The 12,124-nt window shown below is 36.1% G+C and overlaps 1 protein-coding gene across 1 annotated transcript in view; it reads right to left on the bottom strand.

Annotated features, from left to right (window-relative positions):
• oca2 (oculocutaneous albinism II) overlaps positions 1 to 12,124 on the bottom strand; it is an 85,347-nt gene that overhangs the window by 31,891 nt on the left and 41,332 nt on the right. Inside the window, exons 15-17 of the mRNA XM_089134256.1 lie at positions 8,521 to 8,668; positions 6,365 to 6,422; positions 5,476 to 5,584 (exon numbers count right to left, since the gene is read on the bottom strand). Coding sequence (XP_088990382.1) covers positions 5,476 to 5,584; positions 6,365 to 6,422; positions 8,521 to 8,668 — 315 coding nt within the window. The remainder of the gene's footprint in view (positions 1 to 5,475; positions 5,585 to 6,364; positions 6,423 to 8,520; positions 8,669 to 12,124) is intronic.

Here is a 12,124-nt window from a genome sequence, read left to right as displayed (position 1 = left end):
CTTTGATCATGTTTCGGAAATGTCACACCCTTACAATAACCGCAATGTTCAACACACTATTAACACACCTCAATCAGACTCAACCACCTCGTTTTTACGTTTGCCTTGGCCTGGAAATATTTAAATGAGGATTATTGTGATATGTACTTGACGAAGAAAAGTCGAGACTACAATCAAGGCGTTTGATGGAGTTCAGAAACAGTGCGCATACTGATAAAGAGAATAACTCCCTTTGGAGTGGATTGTGCGTTAGAACTTTGCAGACCTTTTTCAAGCTCAAACAGCAACATTACACACTAAAGAAAGTTTAAAATGTAAAAAACACAATAGGTCCCCTTTAAGACAGTTTATTATTATTTATTAAGTCGATAAACAAGAACTTTTTGGGGTCCTAAAGCAAAACCCACTGCTTGGGCCGAGCAAAGTGAGGTCATCCATAACATTTTGTACCAATGCTCTTTAAATTTAAGCCCAGTAAGGATAATTGTGTGCAAGAATGTTCCTCCAAAGGTGAAGGAAGATATTTTAATTTCGTTATTAGCCTGCATAAACTTTGCATTCATGAAAAACTCACCATTCTCACTATTATTGTGACATCAGAAAGAGCCATAAATGTCAACTCAAAATCTAACCCACACCACTCAAAGCAGAATAGTGAATTACTGAGCAATTATCTAAAGACCCCACTTCCACCAGAAAGGCTATTCCTGTTAACCAGACAGAGGCTTTGAACTCCATCCAGCGATGCCAGTAAGTGAAGTGCCTCAATAATAAATGAATAAAAAACCTGGACAATGGTCAAACCATTATTATTCATGCTTTCCACATTTATCACAAAACACCTCATGCACGCACACATGCTTTGGGATTATGACCAACCCTGGTCAGTAAATACTGAAACAAAATGATAGGCCTATGCTATAAATCATATTGGAGACAGTGTTTCCAATTCAAACAAAATTTGATTAAACAGGTGAGTGCTAGAGATTGCCTGTGGGAAATCATTTAATAAGGGATGAGAAGGAGGATGAACAGAGGAAGAGTCAAAGAAGACAGGAAGAGAAAACAGAAAAAGACAGAGAAGGGTTCAGATGCAGTCAGAGAGGAAACAGATGTACTGTAATTGTGGTGGGTTGGTAATGATGGTTGATTTAAACAAGGCAGAGATCATAAAAGGCAATGTTGTTGGGAATATCCAAATGATGGAAGACAAAGTTTTGTAACTGGTTATGGGAATCTCAAAGTCAAAAAAAAAATGTAATGTCAATTTTTGCAATCAGGATGCAATTTTAATACATAACTGCTACGTAATACAAGTTGAAATTAACTGTAAAAATAAGACTCTGACCCTTGCTGTTATAAAATGAAATGCACTATCATTTTTGGTTTATACCCAAAATGGATATTTTAAAATAATTGTAGTTCCAAAATCAAACTCCAGTTTCCCATCAGAGTCTGAATATCCTCTCATCTAATGAAAACCTAGGAGAATGAAAATAATGAAGCTTTAATCTCTTTGAGACTGTGATTATAAAGTTTGTTCTTATAAGATTATAAAAATCAAGGACAATCAACTTAATACTTAAATTTTAAGAAAAGGTGGAGACTGACAAATTACATTTACTTGAATACTTAACTTCAGTACACACTTTTTGGGTATCTGTACTTTACTTGACTATAATGTTTAATATTAATATTTTATTATTTAATATTTTATATTTAAATATTTTTTATATATTTAATATTTTACTAGTAGTATCTGTACTTTCACTCATGTAAGGAAGTTGTGTACTTTGTCCACCTTTGATTATAAGTATATTTTTGATGCATTAAGTAGAATTTGGGGTCAAACACAACATGAAAACTTTCACGTTAACTTTCACATCAGTTGGATACCGTTAGTTTTTTTTTTCTCCAGAGAAAAGTAACAACACGTAATTCACAATTCACCACCAGACAGACAGATCATCTGACTTTAAAACACTTTTTTTAGATACAAGCATCCTTTTCTCGAAGAGTAAATTATGCTCAACGATTTGGATGGCACACACACACACACACACACACACACACACACACAAGCACTGTAGCTCATGCTTGTTGTGAAATGAATCCCAGAATTCTTCCACACTGGCATTGGGACGGTTTTGTCACAACACAATCCAAAAAAAAGTAACTTTTGATTTGCTTTCTGCTTCAGTGTTCCCTCACGGCATCCAACTGAAGATGGGGGAGGAATTGGGAGCCTTCAGCAGTGCACAGCACAAACAGAGCAGAAAAATGAGAAAGAAAAAGAGAGAGAAAAGGGCTCTGCAATTAAAAGAAGTTTGCAAAGAAAGAAACCTTGGAGGCTCATTCATCATACCCAAAACAACACAGGCATTCCAGACCGTTGAGTGAGACACAAACACCACCTCATCATGTTCTTCTTTTTAAAGCAAATGTGTTTTCACAAGCACCCTTTTATAAAGAACCCTCTCTCTCTCTCTGTGGATCTTCCAAAAAGAAATGAGCTGTTGTGTGTTTTCTACTTTGATTAATCTTCCTCTGTTTCCTCATTCATTATTTGGTGGTACAGCTTTTGTACTTCCCAGGAGATAAATTATGTCTTATTTTTTTAATTTAGTTATTTATAAATAAATGACTACAGTATATCAAGAGCTGAGATACATTAGTAATATCCAATATGCATGTGTTCCAGATATCAAAGGGGTCACGAACTGACTTTTTAAATTTTATTATATTGTTGTCTGAGGTCAACTTATGACGTTCGCTTGTTTTTTTGCATTCAAAAACATCAAAATGAATAAGTAATAGGCTATTTTGTAACCTAGTTTTGAGCCTAGCTGAAAAATGCTTGTGTTTTATGGGCGTCTCGCACTGAAGACTTGGAAGTAAACAGTTTTGCATATTATAATGGGTTTCAACTCACTCGTCGATGCACTTGGGGGAAATTGTTTTGAAAACATCCAATGTTGTAAAATGGCAACCGGAATGATTCTTCCATACATGTTCGGCCCAGAGTCCGTGTGTTGCACAATTCCTGTCAGATCCAATATAGACGGCACAGCACCATTCTTTACTCTTAATCGCAAATCCAGTCTTGCTTACAAAACAATCCTCAGTGAAATGAAGCCAACAGACGGACAATGTTTTACCTCATCAGCTGGAACGTCATTAAAAATAAAGTTTATCCATTAAATCCTATTGGAATCCAGAGGAAGCATATGCAGCGACTGTCTTCTTCCACAAGGCACTGCTCAATATTTTGTATCGCTCGGTAGCTCGATCCGGTTTGTCATCACGAGGTAGGCGTATGTTATTTAGCTGTGCGTGTAATGCGTGAATCGGTGGGTGGGGCTAAACCGGCCATGTTGAAGTAGGCGTTGATCTTCTTCTGCGAGGGTCGTGTTTTATCCTCTTTGACGTCATAGTTCCCCACTTTGAAAAAAAAGTCGTTTGCTGGGGCTGGTGTCAATAAAAGCTTTTATTGGACTAACAAGGACGTTTTCAGTTCTGAAACTTACAGGATATTCTTATAATATGACGACCTCTTAGATGTTAAAAGCTCAAGGAAAATTTGATTTCTCAGTTCATCACCCCTTTAAATGAAATGTTATCTAAATTTAAATAAATTAATAATACTTCATAGTCACAGTACGGAAAAGTTTTTGGTTAAAAATGACCAAAACTCAATATGCATACCTTCAGATGCATCACAACCGATGTTAAAAGTAAAGTTGATGGTGTTAGAGAGGCAAGAGTTCCGCAGTACATGTTTAAACTCAAGACATATCTACTGTATAGCCTAAAGCTGCTTTATTTTACATTGGAATGAATTAATCATGACTGACTATGAATAAAGTATTTCTCCCATGCTAAATTACAATTTCCGATTTTTTTTATTTTATTTTTTTGTAATACTGTATCCACTGCACTAAGTGTCGGTATATTCCGAGACAACAGTCAAATCAATAAGTACTGTTTACTGCAACAAAAACAAAAAATGACTTGACAAATGTTGACCTCTAACCACATAACCAAATAATGATTAACACAAGATTCTTAAATTAAATGTAGCATGATGTATTCTAAAAAACTTTTTTAAGAGCATCTAAATAACTTTACTTTCAGAGTAAAGGCACAATGAGGATATAATTGATATATTTCCTACTATAGAACCTATAGAGATTACCATTCAAAGCCTTTTTTTCTCTTAACACTCTTTGAGTGACTTAAAATCGTGAAAACTCCCCAGATGCACTGTTACTGCTAATGTTGTTCATAGAAATGTGCTAATGTTCTCTAGTCAATTATAGAATAATCAAATTGTAATTACATATTTTTTTCTGGGAAATGGATGGCCTTGGGGCCTAAGAATCATTTAATTGTCACAAATGTGCTTTTTGTTGGAAAGTCGTGCGGTGCTCTGTGAGCGCAGTGTATCCTGTGTGCTTCATTGCTCTCCAGCAGGCACACTGTATCCTCGCCCATGATTAAATAATCAATATAAAAGGTCAAACGGAGTGGTGATGTGTCAACCTAATGAAAGTCTAATGACAGTCATTTGCAACCCATGCTGGACGACCCTGGTTTTGATCAGGAGGAGGAACTGAGAAGAATTTGAAAGCAGAACCACACTGGGGTTTTTTTTTTTTTTTAATGAAATGTACAGTGATTATTTTTGCGATCGGTGCCAAATAATTATGTAAACAGCTGTGGAAACCATCAAAACATGATTTTGTATTGATGAAGAGATGTTAATTATGATCATTTTGAAAGTAATATTCATGTGTCATGCCTCCATAAGATCAAACTGTCCACAAGTGAGAATTGATTATCAATACACAATCAGACCCGAACAATAAGAGAGCTGTGTGGTCAGGCATTTTCTGATTGATCAACTCGTACCCACTAATAATGTTTGTTGAAGTTCTCAATTTCATTTCTATCAGTAATTGACATCTCATTCACCGTGTAATAACATGTCTATTAACCAGTTCGACCAAGCTAGAGCAAAAAGGATGTCTGTGTGGTGGGAAGGAAAAAAATTAAAACAGAAATAAAAGACTTATTTTGGGGTGAGTAATACTAGCTGTCTTATTTAATCTCACGCTACGCCATTGTTGTGGCTTTGCATTTGTGTCTCTTTCTACATTTAAAGCCCAGCTGCAAACAATTACCGCATCAACACATTGACGGATTTATACACGCACCAATTAGATCATGGGAGGATGTGCCAAGCTTTATTAGAATAACGTTTGTTTCTCTATTTTTATTCTATGAACCCTAATATCATAATTTTTTGATAATTTTCAAAATAGCAACGTATTCTTGTGATTCCATTTCCTCTGCTTAAACAGAGAGGAAACAAGCCCTCATAATTACAATGTAAGGTGTTAAACAGCAGGGCCAGTTCAGCAATAGAAACGGATGAAGCCTGATTATTTATGTCCTTGTTTGTCTCTCTCTTACCCAGATCCAGATGTATGGCAGGAACAAAAGAGTTCAGGAAGAACATAAAGATGACCAATCCAAGGACAGTCAGACACTTGACCAGGAGGATTTTGTCAGTTATTCTGTGCTATAAAAGACCATGAAAGATGCGTTTTAGAGACAAGACAGAAATAAACATGTCTAATAACTATGCCCTCTAAACCAGAGTTTCTGATGGGTTGCAATCCACAGGTCTGTTCAAATTGGATCACTTATGGGAGTGTAAAAAAAAAAACAATGCTAAATTGCAAATATTATAATTCTAATCACGCAATGGTAAATAGTTAGCTTTTCAGGTGAACTTTTACAAGGGAAGAAATGCTGTGAAAGAACATCGAAGCATCTTTTGTTTATGACATCAAAGGTCATGTGTCCAATTAAACTCCAATAAAAGGTATTTAATACAACATAACCTTAAACAGTACATTCCATTCAGATTAAACTTCAACAAGCCTAAAGATAAAGTGTCCTAACCACAATATGTTTCAGTGAATTATTGGCTACTAATCAAATATAAAACCATGCAATATTAATTGATGTTTAGTAACAAAACTATAAACATTGTACACACTTCTGCAGTTGTTTATGCAATTTTTTTTTTTTTAAATTTCCCTATAAAGTCAAAGTCATACGTATGCAGTTAATAGTAATATTATTTTACATTAATACATGTAAATTTGTTTGTAAATGTGTTAAGGACAATTTGTTTATTTTTGTACAAAATGAATGAATACATTTGTTTATTTGAGAACCAGTGATAAACGCTTTACTCCACTGGAAGTTTCTTCTCAATTAATAAAATAACATCGTAAAGAGGCAGGGTTAGCAGAGAGGTACAACACTTAATCTTAATGCAGCCTTGTTTTACCTTTTTTTGCAGTTCTTGAATATTTTGCTCCCAGTTTTTGTCTTCCTGTGATATTTGCCTGTGAAAATAAAGGAAGAAAACAGAATGGAGTGTGTTAATACATTCTTTCAGCCAGCATGGACATCTGCAAATGAAAAGAAGAGATGACTTCATGTGGTCACCACAAACCTTTTCTACTCAGCATGTGGGGCTATAAATGGCTTCTGTGATCATTCTCTCATCAAAGCAAACCACAAGACCCACAAAATCACAAGCAGAACTAATCCAATTTCTTTAGTTCAAAGAAACATTTATGATAACAAAAAAATATATAAGATACTGTTGAGAACACAATTATTCTGCTTGATTAAAATGTCAGCTCTCTACAATAACTTTAGAGGGCCTACACAATTGAGAACAAATACCTACCTTTTTTTTTTTTTTTTTTTACAGGTTCATTATTTTTCATTAGTGCATCTGGGCATGTGCTACTGTCAGACACAACAGGTGGGACAGGGTGTCATGCAGTGGGAATGGATAGGCCTATATTTTGGACCTGAAGTGTTTTCAAGTGATCTGATACCAAGACAATTATCTTAATACGTTTTTCAATATCAAAATGACTGTATATTTTAAGGCTTGAGACTTTGAGAATGTATCTTGGATGGCTTGACATTAACTTTTTTGCTCACCACTGTGGCTAGTGGTTTTCCAAAGTTATTAGCCACTCAGCATTTTCACTGACCACAATTTTGTCATCGATACTATGGGGGAAAACGGTCACATAGATATTTTTAATATTATCTCATAATTTGGCAGCAGGTAAGGCCTGACATACAGATCCATTATACTGCTGCACATGTTTATGTTCACTTAAAACATACCTGACTGTGTTTACGTGAATACTCGCCAAGACTGGCATTATGACATTCTTTTTTGTGTGTTTTTGACTGTTTAAACACAACAAGCAGTGAAAAGGAAATCTTTAGTACTGAGAGGTGACTTTATGTGCGCACACTTTTGGGTGTGTGCATAAAATCTGCAGGAATGAGTAAAACTATGCACAATCCCACGCCGACATTTAAGCCCTGTAACACCAATATTCACGAAAAGCAAATGAAACAAGTGAGTGAGTAGAGGCGGGTTTGTGTGTCAACTCAATGTCGCAGCGATGAGAGATTAAGAAAGCGGAGCTGGTATTGTATGTCTATTCAGCAAAAAAATGAGCATTGGAAGCATTTCAGATATTTCAGCATTGATCTGTATCAAAAAATCTATATTTTTGACAACACTTTTGATAACAATTTATACGTAAATTATAAATTATATTATATGTAAATTTCAACCCACCAAGGTGGCTAGTAGGAATGACTGCGTTATATGCCATTGCTGAAATCCACACGCATTTGGCGAGTGTTAATGTCATGCTCTGATCTTGAATATAAGTGTAGCTTAATTTGTTTTCTTCAATTTGTTTCCACTATCCTCATGAAATTTAGACAACACAAGTGAAAAAAGTGGGAAAAAAATCAGCCATTGAAACAAGAACCAAAAAATCCATGATTTTAAAGGGGATGACTAATGCTATTTCATGCATTCTGACTTATTAACACTGTTAAAGAGTTGGATTCTCATGATAAACATGACGAAAGTTTGAAAAAAAAAATAGTTGGATTTCTGACAGAATATTTCTGCGCCAAATACACTCCTTTTTTTGTATACATTTCAGAAAGTTTTTTTTTGTTTTGTTTTTTTAGTATGGCCCTGTATGATGTCAAAAAGGGTGGAATTCCTTGGGCACTTCTCCCGGAAGAGCGTGCACACACATCAACCAAAGCGAGAGCAAGCGCACACCCATCAACGTGCAAGATCAGGTTACGGAAGCCATCGGCAGTGCTGCAAGGCACGCCTCCAGGAGCTCAGCTGTTTTCGGAGAGACTCAATACAGCATATCTGTCTTTTATTAATCTGATCAAACTAAAGACTCTTCAGAGATATAAATGATGCAATACTACTCAATAGGTACTCAAGATTAACATGAGATTGGCAGAAATTGATCAAATTCATAAAGGGTTTTTTTTCCCTTTAAAACACTCTTTGTGCATCGGTGTAGACAGACAGCTTCCATTTTAACCAGACAGACGATGAAAAGAATGGACTGAGCATGAGTGTATCACCTCTGGAAGGTCTTGAGTTGCTTGCGCAGAAGGCTTTCCAGATTGAGCACCTTCTGCATGAGAAGACACTTGACGGCAGTCTCCTCTCGGCTGGCAGGGTTAATGCGATGGGCTGTCTGCCTCCACACCAGAATCTCATGCTTCAGTTCTGCAGGGCGACACAAATCATGATAAGATATTAAAGGGTTCAGCAGTAGAACAGAAAAATATGAATTAAGATAAGAATTTCAAAATTATTCCCAAAAAAAAAAAAAACTGAGAAGAAACCATAGACTGTAAGAAGAAACAGATCACAAGAACTATTAACGATGTGGATTTATGGTCAAACAGAGCCAATCTAGAAAAAAAGAAAAGGGAGGGATAATTGTAACACATTTGATCATTTATTCAGATTATTTTTAGCCCAAAGCTTTGGACCATCTTTGCCATTTCTGTAGCCACTACCTATGAAAATTAATTTCATAACTTAATTTATCCAGATAACAGTTAAATGAAGACAGGCCAATCTCAGAATCAGTATTTTTAAATACTGTGACCGAATTAGGAAGCAATAACGGTTTACAATTTGAAGAAAAAAACAATATAAAGGTGCTATATGCAACATTTCTTTTAAAATTAATCCTTTTTTAAGTGTGTGAAGGGGTTGTAATCACACATTACAATGATCCACTTGTCGGGTTTTGCTATTAACTCTGAAAGCCAGTGTTCCTATTTCTATGTGAAGTCTCCGGGTCGGATTTTCTGCGAAATCCATCGGATGTGACGTGCATCCGCGCTCAAGCTGATAAAAGTAGCCTATTATTGTAATGTTGCAGTGGGAGTTTACATAAGTTTACAAATGTTGTGTGATGCTTTCTCCGGTGTGTTGAAAGTCTCAGTGTGGCCGTGTACCATGAGTGCTCGCTCTTGTGTTCGAGCACGCGCAAGTTCACGAGCACTGTTGTAATAATTGGTTGCAATCTGAAACATCACCGATAGAGGCCGCTAAAAAATACATATAGCACCTTTAAAGTTTAAGGCTGAATTAAAGTGGTCATAAGTTGAGAGATGAAATCTTCTGAAATACAAGAGGTCGTTTTACTCTAAAATGTAATTGTACAGAAAATGACTCGTTTAAGATTTTATAACAGTATGACGTAAAAGTGTAATGAAAGACTGCAGAGGAAAATCCGTGCCAACTTCTACATCAGTGCCAATTTAGCCCCGCCCACCTATTCACACATGTCAGACCAGAGATGCAAACACAGGACCACTCCAACAATAAAACATCTGAGATCCCTTTTAGGATTGCAAGACATTTTGCAGTGCCAGTTTGTTGGAAAACACAGTCATTGCATTGCCTTCCTTGTGATCCTAACATTAAAAAAGCGTGGATGAACTTTAGAACTGAAGTTCCAGATCAAGGCAGTAAGAAACTGTTCTTTTCCTCGCTTTATTTAACTGCTGATATATTTTTAGACAAAAAACACAGTTCAGCGCATACTTTTCAGAGAGACTGAAAATAAAAGATGATGCAGTGCCGACTATATCGGATCCGACAGCAATGTCGCAACACAAAAGTGTGAGTAACAATGTTTTTAAAAATATGTCACTTGCTTTGTTTATTTACACATCATTTTATCTGTACTGAGTATTTATACAGTAGTGCCACAGTCAAACTGTGAATAATTGTGATGTGCTGTTGTTTCCTTTGCTTTGGATTTTTTTGTGGGGTTAATGCATTGGACTATTATTGGATACGGAAGAGGAAGAGGAAGAGGATGAAGCACAGACTAGGCAGTTACAAAAAAGAATGGATAAGAAAAGGAAACAGAAGATAAGGGAGAAGGAAAAACAAAGATATAAAATAGGCAAGGATTTGTACTAGTCTTTCAGCATGACTTCTCACCATGTGATGGTGAGGCAGCTAGGAAAGCTTTCCAGAAGCTAATTGACACAGTAATGCATCATGCCGAGGGCCTGGAAAACTATATCAGCCTCACAGCAGGTTTGATTTTTTCGAAAGTGAGGCTCTGTGGGGACTTAAGGCTATACAGAATTAGAAATTGGACTGGCATTGAGTGGTCACCATCAGGTTTAGTGGAGGTCTTTCGTTCCAGACGCAGAACTCACAGGGAACCGGCAAGCCGATAATATAAGTTCTGTTCTGTACAGAGCAGAGTTCTAACACTTTGCATCAACTCCACACCGATCAACACTCTCTCATTGTGTTAGCCACCCAATAACCCAATAATCACTGGGAGATTTGCATTCTGGCTGGTGCTGGTCCCATGCTGATGTTGTCTCAAAAGGAAGACAATTCTCACAGTAGGCAAAGGCCAATGGTGTAGGAGAACATATAAAGCGTGCCTTCCTGCCTTCTGAGAAAGAAATTCTCTTTTTTCAGTTGCTTGTCTGTCATCTTGTATTTATCTCTGAAATAACAGGCACAAAACATACATAAATTTAAAGGGGTAGTTCACCCCAAAATCATGTCCTCATATTTTAGATTTAGTCCGAGAGCTTTCGGTCCTTGTCCAGAAAGGTAATAAAGACATCATCAAAGTAGTCCATGTGACATCAGTGGGTTAAATAGAATGTTTTGAAGCATCAAATATACATTTTGGTGCAAAAATAACAAAAAGTACGACTTTATTCAGCATTGAATTGTCTTCCGGTTCTGTTGTCATCCGCATTCAGTGATGCTGATGACGTAAGACATTGCTGAAGTGTTTTTTAACGAGTGGTTCTCTCGTATTACGCAAGTTAGCTTACTCTACGGGAAAGATTCATCTTTTTAAGAAACTGAAGCCAAAAAATTATCCTTCATTTTTGTATTCATTGTCAACGCGGTGAAGCAGCTAGCAAACCCAGAGAACATGTCAGCAGCGTCACTGAACGCGATTGACAACAGAACTGGAAGAGAATACAATGCTGAATAAAGTTTTTTATATTTTTGGACCAAAATGTATTTTCGATGCTTCAAAATTCTAACTAACCCACTGATGTCACATGAACTATTTTGATGATGTCTTTATTTCCTTTCTGGACAAGGACAGTATACCTTACATACATTTTCAATGGAGGGACAGAAAGCTCTCTGACTAAAATATCTTGAACTGTGTTCCGAAGATAAACTGAGGTCTTACAGGCTTGGAACGACATGAGGGTGAGTCATTAATCACATAATTTTCATAATTTATAGTTTTCAAAATAACAGTTCTTGTATGCTTCATATATAGAACCCCAATGACCCATTTTTTCTAAGAGTGTAGGTGTTCTGTAAGCATGAACAAATATAATTCACTGTTTCTAAATTATCTTGTTTTACTGATAAGTTGATGCAGTTATATACTCTAAAATCAAATCAATCAAATTCAATCAAAAATTACATTAAAAAAAAAATTAAAAAACAATTGTTCCCAAAAGTATTTGTTGAGACTGTCTTGGCTGCAGTATGGGGAGAGTGATTTTATCAATTAAAAAGTTAATAACAAAAAAATGTATTCACTTTTAATAAATTCTAAAGCCAGGGTGGCTGACAAGACCAAACAAGAGAAATGCTAGAAATTATCATGTCAACACTCTTTAAAAACAACTTGTGGGTTGTGAATTTGAGTCTAAA

The sequence above is a fragment of the Pimephales promelas genome, chromosome 8 (assembly GCF_988280905.1).
Source record: "Pimephales promelas chromosome 8, fPimPro1.hap1.1, whole genome shotgun sequence".
Lineage (NCBI taxonomy): Eukaryota > Metazoa > Chordata > Actinopteri > Cypriniformes > Leuciscidae > Pimephales > Pimephales promelas.
The sequence above is the reverse complement of the archived record's forward strand: the minus strand, read 5'-3'. Positions and strand labels throughout refer to the sequence as shown.